Below are 21332 nucleotides of genomic sequence, written 5' to 3'. Positions count from 1 at the left end.
GGGGGGGGGGGGAGGAGTGGGGGGGTCAAGAAGGATCCTGTCTCCCAAAGGGTCTGTGGACAGAGCTGCACAATGAGGTGGTTCTGTAAGTTAAGCAGAGTGCCAAGTTCTTTGAAGTGTCATATATTTGTTGCCATGGGTGTCAGGGAGACCAACAGCTCCTACCCTCAGGCAGAGGGTTCTGTGCTTGAGCCATCTATTAATGCATCAATAAGAGAGAGACAAAGAAACAGGAACTTCTAAAAAAAAAGGAAATTTTTGGAGGATGATTGAAGACAAACAATTAAAAGAAAAAAAACCCTACAAACACATACTGAGTCATGGAAATGGGGGGAATTCACATTACTCCATTACAATCACTGGGGAGGGGTGGCACTTCCTCAGAATTATTGCAATTATTAATTTAGTTTTCAATTATTAAATTTACTATTACATTTATTATTAAAGTCTTTCTGCTGAGTGCTAGCTCTGCAGTGCTCTTTAGGGGTCCTTTTCCCTCTGCTGATGCCTGAGGCTACTGGTGAGGCCTGGTGGCTAAAGCAGTGGAATCTCTCCACTTTCCAACATTAGATTTCAAGTGACTCTTCAGTCAGCTGAAGGTTGGATTGTTTTACAGCTGGCCAGCTGGCTTTAAAAGAGGTTTTCAAAGTGCTGAAAAAGCTTCTGAAAAAGTTTTACATACGACTTATAAATAAAACTACATGAAAGACACAGCATTGTGCCTTGGACCCTAGCAGGGATGACCCCCATACCAATGGCTTGGAGCTGATTATCTGGGGGCTGAAACACTTATTTTAGACATCCACTTTTACAATGCAGGCTCATATTAAAATCAGTCCATGGCACGGCATGAGACTCCACTTAGGTGAAGAATCAAAACACACACCCCTAACTGTGAGAAACTCTGCTAACAAAGAACTACTTTCCCCCAGGATTAGTGAGCAGTGGGATGCAAACATGTCTTTCTAAAGAAAACAAAACACAAACCCTTGAGATACTTTCTCCTCCAAGCTCTGAAAGAGAAGAAAGGGTGGAAGATGAGGGTTTTAGCTTCAGGAAATTGGGGAATCTAAAGGTTTAAAGAAACCAACTACCTTCTTTTCACACAAAACACAGTAAGGCTCAGCAGAACACTTGAGTACATGCTTCTTGTTCATGCCCATTTATTAAATTAGTGAGAGTCAAACACACAGTCACATTAAATATAGACTGCTATATGTTAAATACATTTAAAAAAAGCTTAAAAGCCTTAAGCCTTTACTGAATCTGGACAAGTTTGTGTGATTTCTGTAGCAAAGGTAATGTCAAAATTTTCTAGGAATACGAGAAATCTCTTTTAGATAGATAGCTTAATAACAGAAAACGCACAAGCAAAATTGTTTTTTTTATCTGTTCATGTTGCCAAATTGTACTGCAGATAAGCAATTCAACCATCCTGTTCAACGAACAGGCAAACAATGTGGAGCATCTGGGTTTGTGAGGCAGAAGGGGCACCAAGTCAGCATGATGAGGGGAAAAAAAGAGATTCTGGGTACTTGTTGGTGGGAGAATGCAGTAGCAAGTCAGGGAGAAAGTGATAAAAAAAAAAAAATCCTCATCCTGCATTTCTCTTCAAACAGGCTCCATGCTTTCAATCTAGTAATTTCACCAGTGGCAGATCAGAGATGTGCATAGGAAAACTAGACCCTGCATATTTGTAAAGTTCATTATGGCTTTACGTGTTAACATTTTATTTTTAAAGCCATTATTTAATTCCCTGCCACTGAGCAGAGATATCACAGGTAATCATAAGCTGAAGTTCTGATGCTGCTGAAATCAGTATGCATGTTGCTTTTGACTTTTGTAAGTCAGGATTGCACTCTTTTTCTAAGGAGAGCCATCAGTTACCATATAATCATCTGAAATACACAGCTAAGACACTATTATTTTCTTACCGAGAGGTGGTCCATGTGTTATAAGAATATCTATTCCATCTGGAATAAGGTTCCATTTCTCTAATAGTGCTTGGCCTCGTGGAAGATTAAAGCCCCAGCCATAAAACCAAGGTTGCCTGCCAAGAGAGGAGGAGAATGTCTTCAGTGCTACTTCCATGTACTGGTTATCTAATTAAAATACTGAGGTTGACTCTTTACTACCACGGAATTTGAAGACACAAACAGCATTCATTTTCTTCTTTGTGTGCACAATAATCCTCTCTTTCCATACAAGCAGTGTAGTTTAACTTGTACAGCAAAAACGAGCAGTGCTCCCTGCTTTCAGTAGACAGCACAGAGTAAAATATTCACAGTATTACTCCAACTACTTACAAGCCCTGGATACCAAGATCTCCATGTGTGGATTATCATGCTGACTCTTACAACATTTAGAAGAACAGCTGTCTCAGACACCTCCATGTGATTTATGTTTCACATTGGCTCCCAGCATGTTTGGACCTTAGCCTATGACCAGCTGGACAAGGACAGACCCTGGCACCATGACAGATCCTGCTCCAAAGTCAGAGACATAATCTCTGCTACTTTGTTTCCTTAATTGGACACATCCCATCAGAACAGGAATGCTGCTGCTTCTCTTACACACAAATTTCTTCTGTCCTCTGGTGTGTTGACTTGCTTTTAAGTAAGACTTTCCATATTCAGGACTCCTTATCAGACAGGCATTTACCTTTTTAAAAATGTGCTCATGGAGCAGCTCATCATGGAGCAGCAGGACTGTAACACTGCCAGTCAGAACATAATTTATCGGTATCTTGCTATCCCATTGATTAAAAAACTATACTTCATAGCAATTATATCACAGTGTTAGCTATGTCTTGCTGACTAGGCTCCAGTTCTAGGTTATAAAATTTAGGGGTTAGTTTTAGGCTGGAAGTTTTAATAATTTCTTGACTGGCATCCTGTGGCCATACCCATATTTGAAGAACAATGAACAAAAGGTTTTTCTTCAACAGACAAAAAGAGGCTCAACTACTGATGACTGAAAGGCTTTCTTTCTCATCCCCTGCCTCTTTATCACATGCCCTGGACAACCAGGGTCTTGAGAAACAGGCATCCCAGGGAAAAAAATAAAAGGTGAAACTTCAAACATCTGCTATTGGGACCAAAAACATATGTCCCAGCCTCCAGAAGCTGTGATGAAGAAAGTAAAGAAGGTGTGTGAAGGAGAAATGCTAACAGCACTAGCAGTGAAGCACAAATCTTATTCTGAGTAACATTGCTCAGGCCAAGGCAGCTGGCTAAGAAAAAGACTCATCCCCACATCAGGCCACAAACTCACACTTTTCTGGTTACCTGTTCAGCAATCCAAGCAGCCTTTCCTCACCTTCCTGCTGCCAGGATCTAGAGAGAGGCTCAGGGGAGACCTTATCTCTCCAAAGTTTCTTGAAAGGAGGTTTTAGAAATGTGGGAATTGGGTCACTTCTCCCAGGTAACAATAAATGGGACAAGAAGAAATGGCCTAAAGTTGCACCAGGGGAGGTTCAGATTGGATATTGGGAAAAATTCTTCCCTGGTAGGTCAAGTGGCTAAGTCATCATGCCTGGAAGCATTTAAAAGATGTGCAGATGTGGTACTTGGGGACATGGTTTAGTGGCATCAGGTTTATGACTAGACTCAATAATCTCAGAGGTCTTTTCCTACACAATCATGGGATTCTCCTAACTAGCTTATTGTGCAGCAAGGTACCAGCAATGTTACCATGTGACATTGCCACACAGCAACCACACAAGCTCTGTGGAGCTGGATCTGCCCCTCCTTACATCAGCTCACCACTGAGGTAAGGAAATTATTTTTACCACACAGGAATGCCTCGAAAATAAAAAACCTGATGTTTGTGAGGCGCTTGGTTATTACAGAAGTGGGAGGCTTCATAAAAATATACAGTGGTTAGCCTTTTTCTAAACCCTTCATCCTTTCCTGCCTTGGGATTGCATTCCACACTCAACATGCCAAGTATTCTTCTTCACCAAGATGAAAATACACAACTGTTGGGCAAATTGTCTGTAGGCCCAGAGCACGTTTTCCTGCTGCAAGATCTCACTGACAAAAATATTTGCAAGGGCAAATAGGTGGCAAAAGAAGTGTCAGCACAGTAAATCATGTGTTTTAAGTCACTGACAGTTTCAATGGATATGCCTGGGGTGGGCAGGGACAGTACTGTCCCTGGGTCTCTGATGGGAAGCGAGGGGAAGCACTGTCCCATAGGTATGCCAGACACAGAAAAGAAACCAAGGGGAAAGATCAGTGTTTGCCCAAGAAGCACAGGTCAAAACCTCGCAAAATAATTATTTTAAGTCTACAACGAAGCATTTTTAAAGAGTAGTATTCATGACTGCCACAGGTCTCACCAGAAGTCAGCTTAATCTTGCTGAAATCCAGATGACCACAAACCACATAGGCAGCTGTGAGAGCTTCTGCCTGCCTCTACCAGGGCTGGACTACACACAGCCACCTTCTAAAAAAGCCCATTTCCCCTTATGAATAGGCATGATCTGCTTATTAAGACAAGAAGCACTTTCCCCCGTTCCTCCCTCCTCCCTCCCTTGCTCCTTTTGTGGTGACGGCAGTGGGGCTGGTAAGTTATGCATGCTGGAGCTGTTCTTTTGTGAAGGGGAGATGTTACAACTTGTGTGATTTGCCATTATGCTGTCTTTTGTGACAATCCTGAGATGGAAGGAAATGTCTGGAATATTTCTAGCAAAAAAAAGAAAAAATACCCCAGGTCCAAGAAAGGATTCAGTGGAGGATGCTGGCATGCTTTACATTGGAGAGAAGAAAGACAAATCACACACTTCAGTGCCCCCACCCCCAAAGCAAATACCATTATAAGCATGTAGGGATTTTATAAATCCTCAAGCCCCTTCTTCTGAAAATTTATTACAAAACAGCTATAAAAGTTTCTGAGTAGGGAAAAAGCCTTCTTCTCTAATACCCATTAACGAACCCATGACCTGGATATCATGGAAAGACAACTTTGTATAAAATTTGCATTTATGACAGAATCTGAAAACAAAGTTAAATTCTTTATATCAAGTACAGAATTTCTGTATTTGCAGATAGTGCTTACTCAGGAAAAGTGAAATTATTTTTATAATGTATTTTTCAATAATATTACATTTGACAAAGAAAATATTGTTATGTATGTTCTGCAAGAGAAAAATCCACTATCGTCACAAAAAAAGAAACCAACCCAAGGAAAATTTATTTGGCAATTAAAGACATACACCATTAATGTATTTCACCTTTGAAGTTAAGCACTCATCTGTAGAAATGTACTTTGATTTAGGTCTTACCTTTTTCAAGTGAACAGTTTGAGTGTCTCCAACACCCTACTGAAATTCAGCTGGTTTATTATTCTGATAAGAATAATGATTGTCTACATGTAAGATTCAAGGGGGAAAATATATCAGAGGTGAATTTGTTTACAGCACAATTAACCTTATGTTTAAAATATTTGAACAAGTTTTGGAGGCCAAATAATCTGCCACACAAAAAGGGCTGAATTATCAGAGTTTGTGCTAGAATCGGATGCTGCTTTATGTACTGAATTTCTATCTTTCTGTTCTAAAGTAACCATTGGAATAATTTTCTTACAGAATGATAGTTGCTATGACAACCATAGCAAATTTTCCTTTTCTGAAACAGATGTCTCATTTAGTTGAAAATTAGAATGTGAAAAACCCATGGGAAAAATTAATTCAAATTTTAACAGAACACTGACTACAATGTAATCTCTTATAGGTTAACCCCTTAACATCTTTCTGCACTCCTATAGTAACCTTTTCATAAATTCTAATTAAACCAGTTTAACCTCCTAGGAATGACCTTCTTAGCTATCATTAGCATTTTAGTTGTCTTTGAAAGGATCATTTCTGTTATAATAGCAACAGAAAAAAGTAATACTAAAAAAATAATGGTCAAACATATTACCACCCTAATTATTTATTAGGATTTTTTTCTTTTCTTCAGCTATTATGGGAAAGAGCTAACATGTAGCCCAAGAATTGTTTTGTCATTTAAATGGGGCTTTACTTAGTTTTACATGTGATCTGCTGCAAAAGGTGGGGATGCACCACACATATCTGACCTGCCCTTTATATGAAAACTGGAGGTTTTTCATTTTCAAACCAGTGGTATCCATCTCAATCTGACAGGCAGCCCTACAAACAAGGAATACTTGACTGGGGAGAACTATCAATGCACATGGATTTTTCTATTACAAGCAATGAAAGACTGAAATTTGATTCTCCATTGCCTTGATTCAATTTCAACCTTTTAACTCGAAGAATAGCTTCCTTCCTTTCCAGCTCAATGGGACTCCTCACAGTACCTGCACACCCCTGGAAACAAACGGCAGAAAACCAGTGGCACTTCCAGAAACAACTCCCGCCTTGGCACTGCCTGCAGGGCTGGAGGGTGTCAGCTAACACAAGAGCTGCAAGATTTACTGCAGCAGCTGCCTCTAGGCTGCCCAGCTGAGTAACACAAATCTTGCCACCAGCAGGCACCAATTACCCTCTTTGACTTCAAGGGGAAAGCCCAGGAACCACAGGGAGCTCCGGGTGGTTTGACTGAACAGCAGTGGTGTTTCAATGCGATTGGTAGGCAGCATCTTGCAAACACCCTGGTAACAAGAAGTGCAGAACTGAAACACATTGTACCTCCTAATTTCTACTGTTCCTATAAAAATCTTTTATTTTTCTGCAGCTGGAAGCCAACTTCTCTCACTAGAATTCTTTTGCTTACCAAATAAATTTCAAATGTTCACAAACACATGCAACTTGCTCCAGTCTTTTCTCCACAACAGCTGTCATTTTTCTCCTACAGGAAAATAAACAGATATTGGTTGGTGACTGTCAAGAAGCTCAGTGGGAAAAGAATGGACCAAATCACCTTTCTCAGTCCTTGCTCCTCTTCCTGAAAAAAGCAAATATTCCATATTTAGAAGACTGGGCTACCCATGCTGAAAGCCAAACTGGCAAAAGTGACTAGTCAAAGGCCATGGAGCATGAAAAGCAGATTCCACAGTGGCAAACAAGCAAAACTCCAACATACCCTGATTTCCAGCCCAAGAAAACTCCCTGTTGGAGATTTAAGTCTCATTTTTCCTGGTCTTGATATCATCTTACTATCATAACGAGCTACAGTCCTGTGAATATGGGTGTACAGCACTATACACACTGCATAGCTTCCCTGGCGTGCAGGTTCCTCAGGTGTTCATATTTTTACATTTCCCAGCACTGCATAAGCTGAATCTATCCAATCACTCCATTTGCCTTTTTAGCCTTTCCTCAGTAAGTAATTAACTATTTTACTGAGTATTTCTATTATTTTTAACTCTACTTTCTCTCCAAGTAAACATTTACAAAAATTTATATTTTTGGGGTTTTTTTTGGTATCAGCCATTTCATCTAAAGTAGCTGTGAAATAACACAGACCTTTTTATCTTTTCTTCCTTGCATGCAAAAGGGCATCCAAAGCAGGAAGGGAAAGGACAAAAGCAGCTATCAGGCCATTGGTGCTAAGACTGACCAGCAGGGCACTGTTTATCTATAGGCTTTGAAATTTCTTTCAGCAACTGGGCATCTAAGCCAAACATAACTGAGATCTAAGGAAAAGCACATTTCAGAAATCTTCAGGAGCATGAGAAGATTTGTATTATGAGTAACTGTGATGTAAGAGAGGCAAGGGTGGTGTGATTTTTAGAGAACAGCAGTGGGCAAAAAGAATTAAACTGTGCAAAAAAGAAATTTAATTTTTTTTTCATTCTTAATATTGAAGCCAGATAATTTTAAATGAAATTTAAGGCCTTATATTTATAACTAATAAATGGAAATTATGCAACTCAGGTCCTCTACTGGCCATAACACACAACTCTGCTTCCATGGGGAAGTTTGCCTTACTTGCTTTGCATCCAAGGTTGTCATTCTTGAAACTCTGAATCAAATTTAATTATTGTTTTCACAAACGAAAGAATGATAAAAATCTGAGTATGGCCCTTTGTCAGTAATTATTTCTCTTGCAATTTGAGTTACACATGAAATAATTTATCTTCTGTTTAGTAAAGGATTTCATACATCTCTGCAAAGAAGAAAGAATGAGCTATGACTAACAGGAACTGATCATTTCTAAACATTACTCTGTTATAAAACAATGAAAAATAAAATGAAATCTACTTTATCTTCATAATAAGAAAACAAAAAGGTAACAGGTAAGGAGGAAAATTAATGAAAGACTGAATTTAAAATATGCTAGTACCAAATGCAGACAGTTTATCTCATTATTCTGGAAAGAAAATTGTTATATCCCATCTGATATTTTTTAAAAATAATAAAGCAAACAAAGGTAGAAGCTAATTTGGAATAATTAGTCAAAAGATTCAATGCTGAGGGTGCAGATGCAGAACTGTACAGACTTTCAGAACAGTCTTAGGGATTTAATGCAGAGATAAGGTCTTGAGTTCCTGATGTCTCAGAGCCTGTTCCTCCAGTCTCTTGAATTGTCAGGATGTAAAACTATAGATACAGCCAGGTTATCCAGCCCATATTTGAGATACTGATAGCTGGCAGCCACAGAAAGAAGGGTTAGGAAAGAAGTTAACTGCCTCTCTGTTCTCAGTCACCATCTCATTTTAAATGTAAAACCTACATGAAGGGCTCAGCCCAGAAGGAAAAAAAAAATTGATGCCCATCTATGCATGGCATATTTATGGTTATTCACTGTCAGATGCCCAGACAGCTGAACAAAAAGTATGTTCTTCCACACTTCCAGCTAGCTGGTATTTGTTGTAGTCTGCTAAGACACTGCAGGTGTTGGCCATCTGGGGAGCTGGAATACCCCTTTTAGGGGCTCTCTCAGGTGAAACATGACTAAAATATGTAGGATATGTAATGGGTGCCCTGAGAAACAACAAAAAAGGCTCTCATATTAGCCACTGAGTTACTGAGCCCCCACAGTTACAGTTGGGCACAAGAGTTACTCCATTTAGTAATTCACCAGGTTTACATTCTTGTCTCAAAATACCAGGAGTGATCAGGCCATATGGACTGTCTGCCAGTAATTTTCTGATTTTCCTCCCTTTTTATTTTTTAACCTTATTTTACTTAGAAAATTCAAATTCCTTTTGATTTAAACAAGCATGAAAATGCTTCTAAAACTAATAAATTAATGCAACATGTGTGCATATATGCATGAAGTGTATTATTATTAGTGCTTCCAATCTAGCAACAGATGAACTTACCTCTTGTTTAAAAAAGCACATACTGATACTTCATATGCCATGTGTCTACCGGAAGTGACCAAAATCCAAGCATTCCTAAATTCCATGTTTAAGTTTTCCCACAGTCCTAAATTCACTCCACAGTGCAGTGGTGGAAACAAAGAGCTGCAATATAACTTTCTATACTAAAAATGTACATGTTTAACAGCTATCCTTCAGCTATCCAGGAATCTGAAATACCTTTAAAATGTACTTCTCTGATGTAGATTACACAATAGAGAAATATTTGACACACACAGGTGCAAACCTGTGTTGTAATATCCGGAGAGCTTTATCTGAACTCAGGGAAAAAAAAGGGAACTTAAGACCTTCTGAAGAAGGACAAGAAACTCAAGAAGACTAAAGGATGTTGTGGGTTATGCAGGGAAAAAAGTAGCAGGGCCAATTCTCAGACAGAGCCTAATCTGCCTACTGATGTAAAAGACAGTAAAAAAATAAATACATCAGCAACAAAAGGATGGCCAAAGAGAATCTCCATCTTTTACTGGATACAGGGGAAAACATGGCGACAAGGACTGAGCAAAAAGCTGAGGTACTCAATGCTTTCTCTGTCTAACTCTTTAACAGTAAGACTGGTTGTTTTCATTGTATCGAGGCCCTGAACTGGAAGACAAGGACAGGGAGCAGAATGGAGCCCCATAATCCAGGGGGAAAGAGTCAGCGACTGCTACACCACTGAGACACACCCAAGTCTATGGGGCTGGATGGGATCCACCCAAGAACAGTGTCATCACATGCAGGACAGCTGGGGAATCAGCCCCAGCTAAGGCGGGTTTGGGACAGGCAGCTACTGCTTGATCCAGCCAGTTCCTTCTGTGACAGGGTGACCCCCTCAGCGGACGAAGGAAAGGTTGTGGATGTGTTTCCCTGGACTTTAGAAAGCCTTTGACACTGTCTCCCTCACATTCTCCTGGAGTTACCGGCTGCTCATGGCCTGGGTGGGCCCTGCTTCACTGGGTATAAAACTGGGCTGGTGGGGAATGGAGCCATATCCAGGTGGGATCAGCACCAGTAGGGTCCCCAGGGTTCAGCACTGGGGCCAGTCCTGTTTAATGTCTTCACTGATGATCTGGACAAGGGAATTGAGGCCGCACCCAGTCAGTTCATGGACAGCACCCAGCTGGGTGGGAGTGTGGATCTGCTGGAGGGCAGGAAGGCTCTGCAGAGGGATCCGGACAGGCTGAATCCATGGGCCCAGGCCAGTGGTCTGAGATTCCACAAGGCCAAGGGCCTGGTCCTGCCTTGGGTCACACCAGCCCCCTGCAGCTCCAGGCTGGGGCAGAGGGGCTGGAAAGCTGGGAAAGGCCCTGGGGGTGCTGGGGACAGCACTCGACAGGAGCCCAGGGGTGCCCAGGGGGGCAGGAGGCCAATGGCACCTGGGCTGTGCCAGCCCTGGTGTGGCAGCAGGGCCAGGGCAGTGACTGTCCCCTGGGCTGGCACTGCTGGGGCCACGCCTCAGATCCTGGGGCACTTCTGGGAACCTCAGGACAGGAAACACATTGAGGGGCTGGAGCGTGTCCAGAGAAGGGAATGGAGCTATGGAAGGGTATAGAGCACCAGGAGGGGCTGAGGGAGCTGGGGGGGCTCAGCCTGGAGAAAAGGAGGCTCAGGGGACCTTCTGGCTCTGCACAACTCCCTGACAGGAGGGGACAGCTGGGGGGGGATAGGGCTCTGCTCCCAAGGAACAAGGGACAGGATGAGAGGAAACGGCCCCAAGCTGTGCCAGGGGAGGGTCAGGTTGGACATCAGGAGGAATTTTGTAATGGAAAGAGTGCTCAGGCATTGGAAGGGGCTGCCCAGGGAGGTGGTTGAGTCACTAGCCCTGGAGGTTCAGAAGATGTGCAGATCCTAGGGACAGGGTTTAGTGTTTGCCCTGGCAGTGCTTGTTTTATGTTTGGAACTGATCTGAGAAGCCTTTCCCAACCTAAACAATTCTATGATTGCTTCCAATTTTCTCTGCTTTCTTAGTGGTGAAGAAAAATCCTCATTTTAATTCATTTTAAACAATGCTAATTTATTAAATGAAATAATTTATGAACAGCAATTCCAAAGGAAGTGTTCTGATGTTAAACCAGTTTCAGAAGTGATAAATTACTTTTCCCCTTAAAATCCAGTCAGAGGAAAGAGAAAGAACTCAGACAACTTTGTTACAATTGGTTTCTGTGCCAGTGGCAGTTCATGTGGAGCCACCATTTCTTTCTTGATGTAGTAACACCTTTACTGTGTCAAAACCTGGGGAAAATGCATACATACAAGCTACCACTGAGTAGGGAGGCTGATTCTCACCAGGTGTAAATGGCTCGAAAGCTGGTGGAGCACTGCCAAACTACTCCAGCTGAGAATCAGCTCCACATAGACCCACTCCAAACTAGTTGGCTATTTGTGTTTCTCTTGGAATATTGCCAAAGGGCTCATCGAAGTGCCCAACTGTGTTTACATCTTTGAAACATCCTGAAATTGCTGCTGTTTGGGACCACAGCTCAGACAACAGATAGAGATGGTAGTCCTTTTGTTCATGGAGAAAAAAAAGGGGGGATAAAGCAGCAAAACAACAACAACAACAAAAAAAAAGGCACTTTAAAATCAGCTCTGTCTCATAAAATTAAACTTTCAAGCAAATGTGAAAAATAAAGAGAAAACTGCTGTGGGGGATAGCAATTTCACTCTTGTGGTTTATGGACTGCAGGAAAGTGAAGCCAATTCCCCATAGTGAGATTACAGGTCTCCTCTTCTACAGGTCTTAAATTAAAAACCAGCTGAATCCAAAGTGAGCTAGTTTACTGGATCAGAAGATTCAATTATTTTTGCTAAGTAACTGAACGTGAACTACTTCCTTTTAATAATACACAACTAATAATTACTGCCCAAGAAAGGACTTTTTCCTACCAAGCTAATTAAATTAAAGCAATATATTTTTCAACTGCTCTCAAATTTAACTAAAGCGAGGAGCATTGAAAAGCAAGTAAATGCCAATCTCCACTCACATGAAGAAATCCAAAGCCACACAAAGTGTTCAGACATTACAAGAAATAGGATTTGCCCAAACTTGTTATGTTGAAATCAACATAATTTCTGGTCTACATTCAGCATACATGCACGTGTGTGTCCTGCACACTTGTACACACACGGTGGAAGAGCTCTACTGCAAACTGGATGCAAAGCACTTTTGGCTTCATTAACTGCTTGAACTCCCCTTGCAAGAGGTCAGTGAAATGTGTTAAGGAACTGATCCATATCCCTAATACACAACATGCAAGAGGTGTCTAAAGTATTGATTTTCCTCTGTTGTGATGCTCTGGGATTGAACTGTTCTAGACTCCTCAGCCCCAGGCAATGCTGAGAAGAAATTTTATTTGAGAGAAAACATTTTCTGGAATGTTCATCAACAAGAAAAGAAAAAAAAAAGTGATATTCTAAACTGCTGTGACTCAGGAATACCTAATAACTAGAATTCACTGCATTGGTTTGACTGTGATGGTATTTGTGGACTACAATAGGTGTATTTCAGTCTACATTTTCGTTTGTTCACATACCTATTGCAGAGTTTATATAGCTGATAACAACTATACTCGTTCAACATGATATAGCAAATTCACTTGGAGTTAAGAAATTTTTATTTTCTTCCATGCACTTTTTTCAGAAATGTTAACAATTCTTGCTAATTAATTTCAGTCACTTAATTTGTATGAAAGCATTCATTAAAAAGACCTCTCCTGAATTCAGTATGATTGCTGACACAAGCAATAGCACCTGTATACTCAGAGCCTGTTGAATGGCATTCACATCTCCTGTATTTTCAAGTCATGCAGAAAATTAACTGCTTTCTAACACAAATTTATCACATCAAATGCACCAATTTGAGCTTTTTTTTAAAACAAAAGAAAAAATAAGAAGAAAAATGATCCAGTTATCCATTCCTTATGGTAAAACAGACAGAACGTTAAATCTCACTTTCTGCCACTGGAAGACCTTTCACACTCCAGAAGTTCAGTATTGTTCAGTTCTCCACACCACTCTCCCTGAACAGCTGAGCTTAATAGATCAAAATAATTTTTTCAGGAAAAACCATGCTTATGATCTTCCATATGCTGCAGACTAAACTACAAGTGCATTGTGGTTTTAAGTAGTTTAGAAGCACCACTTCCAAAATGAAAATGGCTTCTTTTAAGTATGAAAGAGGAAAAAAAAAACCCTCCAGCATTCTGTTAAAATACAATTAAATCTGTATCTACGTGCCTCAGACTGACAATATATTTTAACAGGATGATGAAGTTTTCTTTCTCTGTTCTGAACATGTTGCTATTTCTTACACATCTGTCATGTCTTACCTACCCTATACTGAATGCCTGAAATAAAATATCTTCAGCACTCTCACCACAGTAAAACAGCCACATCAGGTAGGCTTAGATGCCAAACTTCTCTCAAAAAATTCTGAAACCTGAGATGCCTCATTTCTAAATAGTGGGTAGAGTCTATTATTCCCATTGACTACTTTCATTTTTTTCAAGAACCACGTCAAGTCTACCTAAATTACTCACTTCTATTGCCTGCCTCAAAGTCACTAATTAAAACAACTCCAAGTAGTTCCCAACTTTAACAATCAGGGAACATCTACCACTTCTAAAACATATTTCTGAGCAGCCAAAACCCAGCAGTCTATAATTCATTCACATCCAGGATTTCTGCATCCATCCAAACAAAACTGTAGCACAGACATGCAAACAAGCCACCTGCTCAGAAATCTACTTAATCTGAAGTTTGGAAGAGTTTTAGAGGGAATTTTCCTTAGGAAACAGTACAGAAGCAAGTGCACTTCAGTTATTTGTATTTTTATCTTTTGACCAAGTGAGGGTGCGGTATGAAAAGAACATAAAAGGATCAAGTATTTTACTAAGAAAAAAATCTAGTATGGTTTGGTCCAGTAATAAAACATTTGATTCCCTATATATTTTTGTTATGTGGAAGATGCTAAATGGGTTTTTTGATTTGAAAGGGGACGTAAGAACTAAGAATTGGAATGGTCACTTTGAGGCAGAAGTTCTTACTCTCTGTGAATTCTGGGAAGTGAAACCCACAGTGTAACACCTTGAGCTGCTGCTGCTGCTCTATATGGAAGCCACACTCCCAGCTTGGGAGGTTTATTATGTTAAATGAAGTCACTATTTTATTTTAATACAGTTTCATTTTAATTGATGTTCACCTCAATGACTAAAAATTTGTACAAGGTCCCAGAAAGTAAACACTAGGTGATTCATCACTGGCAAAATGAAAGCGTGTCCCTCTCATGAAATGAATCTATAAATCTTCGCTGATGGAAACTGAGTTCAGTGAGGAATGAAAGAGCTGTTCTTGAAAAGATGGAGGAGGAAGGCACTGAAATGGAGACCTAGGCCTGGAGTTTGCGTGGAACCAAAATAAGGCTGTTTCAGTTTGGACCTTTGCATGCTCTTTGAAACTGTTTTGATTACACATGGCAGTTATCAGCCTTTCTATGCAAAGTGCACATGCACATGTGCACACACACACAGAAAGAAGAAACAGAACATTTTACAGGGAGTCAAATAACAAAGTTACCTACTCTATGATAAAACACAAATCAGACAAGAAAATAACAACTGAGACAAGAGTTACACCCCTACAGCTACGCACAACCACACTGGATGCACAACTTGAATAAAGACACTTGGCTGGAATAGTCCAGACAACTGCAGTGCACCAAGAAAGGGACAACAGGTCGGAACCAAATTCCAGCTCTCCAGCCAAAGGGGGATGATGATGCAACCTACATGGTGATGTCCTTTAGACTGGAAGGAATTCATCCATCTTCTCTGACAAAGCCAGAGCTCACATGATGGGCCTCACCCAGTTTGCTAAACTCAACAAAAACAAGACTTAACAGAATGAAACTGCTCCCCACATACCTTACTTTCTTCCCTCAGTTCCCAATTTTGGAAAAATAATGTGGCACCAGAGCTGTTGGTCCATGTGTAAACATGCCAGGCCAAATCTAATCAACGTTCAATTGGAGGGAAGCTATAAAACCCCTGGAGTCCAGCCCAGGCATCTGTCACTGCAGGACAAATGGTCACAAATGGCTTTCTAGGCTGACATTAATATTTGCTCTCACATATTCCTTGACTGGGAAATTAAGAGTTTCTGTAGTTCAGAAGGTCTTTAACAAAAGAATGAAGGAGGAAATGAGAATACACAGACACTAGGAAAAAAAAAAAGTACTTCTGCAAAAAGAAAAATGAAGTTCTGTTTCACAGGAATAGATCCCTCCAGAAAATTGAAGCCAAGTAAAAGTCCACTCTGGATAATGAGTCTGGAGGCAATCTCATCCAAAAGGGCTTCTTTAAGTTATCCAGACCAATATGTCATTTAGAATAATGGAACTGTCACGTGTTTGCAAGAGAGTTGTGATTGTCCCTTCCTTTCCCATATGGTGGAAAATGGAAAGAGATAAAATGCTCTCCTGCCACCTTGCATGCCTGTTTGAAAGCAGGAAGACCTTAGTTTCTCCTGCAGCTATATACATCTGCTTAAAAATATTATGGAAAGCTAGAAAAATATCTTCTCCTTCTTCTACTTGCATTTGTTTTGCACTATCAAGTAAAATGTGTACTCTTATCCTGTCACTAATGCACAATCATCTACTTCTTAATAGAAAGGCCACTTGCCATTTTTCACCAGATCAGAGCATACACACAGAATACCTGTCCTTTAGGAGATGCACATCTTTTCTGCAAACCTCAGAGACCTGTTCTCACGTCGATACATAAATGCACATGCACTTCTATAGGCATTTGTTTTTACAGGGCATTTCTGAATAACAACTGTAAAAGGATTAATATACAGTGGACTCGTTCAGCAAGCACAGCAGATCTTGTGCACTGAATGTATCAGGTATTTTTGTGCAAACACTGTGTAATTGTGCAATTAAAATCTTTGGCAGTTACAGAAACAAGAATGGGTGGTATAGTCTGTCTTCAAGCTGTGGCTAGTACTAAAAGTCTTACCTGCAACATAGTACTGGGGGGGGGGTGATGAACTACAGTAGAAGGCTGAAAATCTGTAACCCAAATACTAACTAATAAATTTTTAGTATTTTTCCATGAATGATGTCATCATAGAGTTAATACCCTCTCTGATAACACAGAACGCTCTCTGATGACAAAGACCTTCTACTTCAAATCCAAATTCAAGCTTCCGCTGTTATCTCAGCTTCCTGACTTCTGAACCATCTGTTGGGACCATCTACTGAGTGTGATAACAACAGCAAACTCCCTGTTGCAAGGCCTTTGTTGATACCTGCCCATTTCAGGTATGTGCCTCACACACAGTTCTAGCTCCATAGTGGGATTGACAGAATCACAGAAAGATGGCTCAAAAAGGACTTCTGGAGAGTTCCTGTCCAACCTACCACTCACTACCTCTCACCATCACTAGATCTGGTCAGCCATGACTGTCTTGGAAACACCTAAGGGTGGTTTTCTCTGCCACCTCTCTGGTGTTCCTGCTTGCTATATTTTTACTTCTATTACGTGGGGGTTTTTTGTTACTGAAAAATAAATTAAAACCCTCTAGAAAATGGCTTCATCCTTGGGATGTCTTAGCAGTCCCAAGTACATTATATGGAATTATTACACAGAACTATTTGAGTTATTCTATCTGCCAGTTTGTCTATCTTCATAACAGTTCAGAACAAAAGGGGAGTTTAAAAGTACTTTTCAACTAGAAGCTTTCCATTTTACAGTAAATGTTATTGAGGAACTAAAGTCTTCTCTTTTACATTCACAGCAACTACAACTGCTGTCTGCACAAGATTGTTTCCAGGTCTGCAAATATGTTCTGGCCAAGCCTTGGGTTTTGCTGGGATGAAACCAGAGTGCATTTTCCTGTGACTATTTTTTTACAAAAAAAAAAAATCAGGGTGTCCAGCCTTTATACTGAAGAAGACCCAACAGTACCCAGCATCTGTGCTTTACTGAAGGAAGTGCATCAAGTGATCCCACCCCTCTGCCCAGCTCTGTGAAGCACATCTGGAGAGCTGTGTCCAGCTCTGGGCTCCTCAGGACAGCAGGGACATGGAGCTCCTGGAGCAGGGCCAGCGGAGGCTGCAGAGATGATTTAGGGCCTGGAGCATCTCTGGCAGGGAAAGGCTGAGGGAGCTGGGGCTGTCCAGCCTCCAGAGGAGCCCCAGCTGAGAGGGGCCCTCAGCCCTGGGTGTCCCTGTGTGCAGGGAGGGCTCCGAGCAGCACCCAGGCTCTGCTCCGGGGGCCCAGCGATGGCACCAGAGGAACAGGCAGGGACTGATCCCAGGAGGCTCCACCTGGACAGGAGGCAGAACTTCTTCCTTGGGCACTGACTGAGCCCTGAACAGATTGTCCAGAGAGGGTGTGGAGTCTCCTCACGGGGGATATTCCAGACCCATCTGGACACAACCCTGTGCTCTGTGGGATGGCCCTGCTGGAGCAGGGAGGTGGGACCAGCTGCCCGACTGTGGTCCCTTCCAGCCTGAGCCATCCTGGGAGTCTGTGAAGCACATTGCATTCTTACTGGTGTCCTGCTCATCCAGATCTGGCAGCCACCCCCATATGCACTGTGAGAAGCATCATGCCCCTAGGCCAAACAGTTACCCATTGCACTCAGCATTGCTCTGGACACTTTTAAAATCTTGTTATTCCTGAGTTTCTCAAGAAACTTCTAATGTTTTCACACTTCTCCTCCTTAACATCTATATCTCTTCCTGATAATCCGTGGTCCAAGATTTTGCATGTACTAATTCCTAAGTAGCTGCTTTTGTGCATTGCAAGTGGCATTTCAAAATGGCTGCTCCCTGCTCAATGATAACACTTATGTAATTAACAATTAAGACAGTTAAATTTTCGTTAGTGAGTAGAGGCTTAATCTGGCACTTGAATTCTTGCCCTTGGAGACCAGGAGAGTTAGAGCATTGGTTTCTGAGACAAAACACTGTCCCATTTCTTCTGTGCAATTAAAAATAACCACTTGGTTTTAGATAATAATAGAGGACAAAATACCAAGTGCTATTAAAAATATTTAACCACACACAACTGGTACATATTTAAAAGACCTTAGAGACTGGCATGTTATACTAACCAATCAAGCTCTCATTTGCAATTAAAACATTTTAAATAGAAGTATAATCTAATGTGTACAGGTTATATATAAAAATGCAGATGACTACAGGCAAAAGACACTAAGTTAATGCTACTCGGCTTTTACTCAGACCTTACTCCAGTGTTCTCAAAGTACTTTGCAACGATTGATCAATGTGTTTTATGAATGAGGGATATCACTAGCTTCTAATTATTTCGACTAAAGGTGATGTAAGACAGAAGGTCAGCGCTGCAACTAGAAATGGAAAGTTTAAGTGCATATTTTCAAAACAGAAAAAGAAAATTATTTTAGGATATTAGACAAGCAACTGCACGAAATTTGACTTTCTTGTGGAGGTCTGAGACCTTAAAGAACTTTAAATTTTGAAGTCTTGACTATGTTCATAAATATTTTCTAATGGACTAGCTTTTTAATGCTAGGTCAAAAAAAATATTCACCATACAAAATTCAGCAAATTTCCATATCTTTTTAGAGATTACATTACTATGATGCAGAAAGAAAGTGAGATTGATTTCCCAGAGAGGCTATGACAAACCTCTACTTTTAGGGTAAACAAAGTATAGCAACGGAAATGCCAAAGAACAGTGATGCTCACTAGGCACAGGAGTGTACCACAGCCTGAAATCCAGCAGCAGCTAGTCAAATCCCCACACAAGAGCTGTTTGTCTTCCCAAGACTGGTGGCCTGGCTGATGGGACTCTGCATCTGCTGTGCTGATAGATTGATGAAGGGCTCTTATTGCTACTGTTGATGTTTCCACTGGACATGTCATCAATTGGCATGGAAACTTCATTCTGTGTTGCTGAATAGTGAGCAAAAAAACTCAGTTTGGCTGGAAGACTTTCATCAAGACTCTCTCCCAGATGGAGAAAGCAAGTATCTCCAGCAGACCTCGCAACACTCAACTTCCTGGACCATGAAGGGGTGGGAGATGATTTAGCAGCATTGTAAAACATGGAGTGTGGAAGTGTAGCTATGACCTGGAGCTGCAGAAAAGATGGAAAGCGTTGTTTTTACTTCAAGGACAGATCATGGCAGATAGCTCAGACAACTTGCGCAGAGTGACAAGATTTGTGCACAAAGGAAATGTGGTAGAGCTGATTTTACAGAAACATTATTTATGGGTTAGTGGGTGGGCAAAAGGTTTTCTCAACAGTTTTTTGCAGATCTAATCACACACAGAAAGTTCAAGTGGTTCCCTTTAGCCTCTACATAGTGCTACTTTATAGATAGTGTTTTGCTTTAATTTAATTTCTCTAGACTTCCATGCAACTTTTGGTACTTCACTGCCTGGAAAATTATTATTGACACTGGAAATATGGCGCCTGGTTACCAACACTGAAATGAAGATATGAGGTTGCCAGACATATTGTAAACAGAGCATAATTACAGTATTTACAGTTGAAAATCAAAATGGGAAAAGATGCCAAGTGGCATTTCTCAGAAGTTAATATTGGGACTGATACCATCTAACATCTTCCCAAATAATGTGGAAAATTAAGTAAACTGCACATTGACTCCATACATTGTACACAAAAGAGGAAGATGAACAACAATACAGCCGGTTGGTAAGTTACAAAAAAACCCAGAAAGATCTGGAAGAGCCTGAGAGGGAGAAAGAGAAGGGTGCATTTAAGAGGGAAACTAATCTAGACAAATGTAGAATAATATGCTTAGACAAAATTAACACCCATCTCAAGTAACCAAATGGGAAAAAGCCAATTTTCATTAAAAAAAAATCCAAGAGATTTCACAGTTTATTCACACTGAAAATTCACATCAGGGTATATGCATCAGGTTTGACAACTTGTTTGCTACATTTCAGCCTGATGTGATGTTAAAAAGAAGAATAGCATATTCCCTTAAAACCCTGCCTTTTAAAATACAGTTTTACTTATTTTAAACATATATCAAATGCTCACAAAAGACCCAATTTACAGGCCCATCAGCAGAAATAATAAACAGCAATGGGACATTAGTAAGAGACACAGAAACAGCACATACAAGGAAGTCAGGAACCAAAGTCCATCTGCCTTCTATACTGTCAAGGGTTCTAAGTGATCACTATGCAGTAGAGCAAAGTCCATGAAATATTAAGCTGCCACTGAGTTGTTGACTCTAGAAGCTCAGCTAGACCTTGAGGAAAGCTATTACTTTATAAAAAGAAAGCAAGATTCTGAGGGATAAGCAATAAAAGAACTTCAGAGTTGCTGAAATAAGCTTGTTAAGTGACTACTGTACACAGTAATGAACCTCCAATATTTTTTGTATGATGGAAATTGTCAAAAGACTGTACCCCTTGCAATAAAATTAACCTGTAATTAAATAAATTCACCAAGGAGAGAAAACATATTTTATGACACAAAAGCCCCCTGCATGGACTGTTAAACACCTACTCCTGGCTGAGAGTTTGAAGAGCACACCATCTTTTTTACCCATCATTATTTGGCTAACCACACCCACAGTACAGTACATTGTTTTGTCACAGGAATGATTCATTACAAGAAAATATAAAAACTTTATCAAAGTGAGTGTTACTTTTCTTCCTAACACAGCAATCCAAATACAGCTGATGCACACAAAATGTCTGATGTGATAGCAATCAACAATGTTTTTTTAATGTATGCTAAAAAACCTGCTTACCAAGGGGAGCCATATATTCTGAATCCCCTCACCGTCACTTCAGAGTCTTGAAGATAGATGCAGTTTGTTAGAAGAGACTGTACATTTTCATAGCTCTCTGGCTTCAGCTTAGAAACAGAGGGGAAATAGTAAAAGTCCTGCTTGATTAAGTCAGCCATGAATTCCTGGTCAAAGGTCAATTCATGATTTCCTGCTATCACAATCTTGTATTCATAGGGCAGGCTACCTAAAATAGTGAAAAACAAACAAATTACTTGTTTTATAAAAAATCT

At 40.5% G+C, this 21332-nt stretch overlaps 1 protein-coding gene across 6 annotated transcripts in view; it reads right to left on the bottom strand.

The window, feature by feature from the left end:
- MPPED1 (metallophosphoesterase domain containing 1) overlaps positions 1-21332 on the bottom strand; it is a 62546-nt gene that overhangs the window by 10571 nt on the left and 30643 nt on the right. For all 6 annotated transcript variants that reach the window (XM_041426781.1, XM_041426784.1, XM_041426785.1 and 3 more), the window contains exons 4-5: positions 21061-21286; positions 1935-2050 (exon numbers count right to left, since the gene is read on the bottom strand). In XM_041426781.1, the coding sequence (XP_041282715.1) occupies positions 1935-2050; positions 21061-21286 (342 nt within the window). The remainder of the gene's footprint in view (positions 1-1934; positions 2051-21060; positions 21287-21332) is intronic.

This window comes from Onychostruthus taczanowskii, unplaced genomic scaffold (genome assembly GCF_017590055.1).
Source record: "Onychostruthus taczanowskii isolate IOZ18803 unplaced genomic scaffold, ASM1759005v1 scaffold95, whole genome shotgun sequence".
Taxonomy (NCBI): domain Eukaryota; kingdom Metazoa; phylum Chordata; class Aves; order Passeriformes; family Passeridae; genus Onychostruthus; species Onychostruthus taczanowskii.
This window is presented reverse-complemented; position numbering and strand designations above follow the sequence as displayed.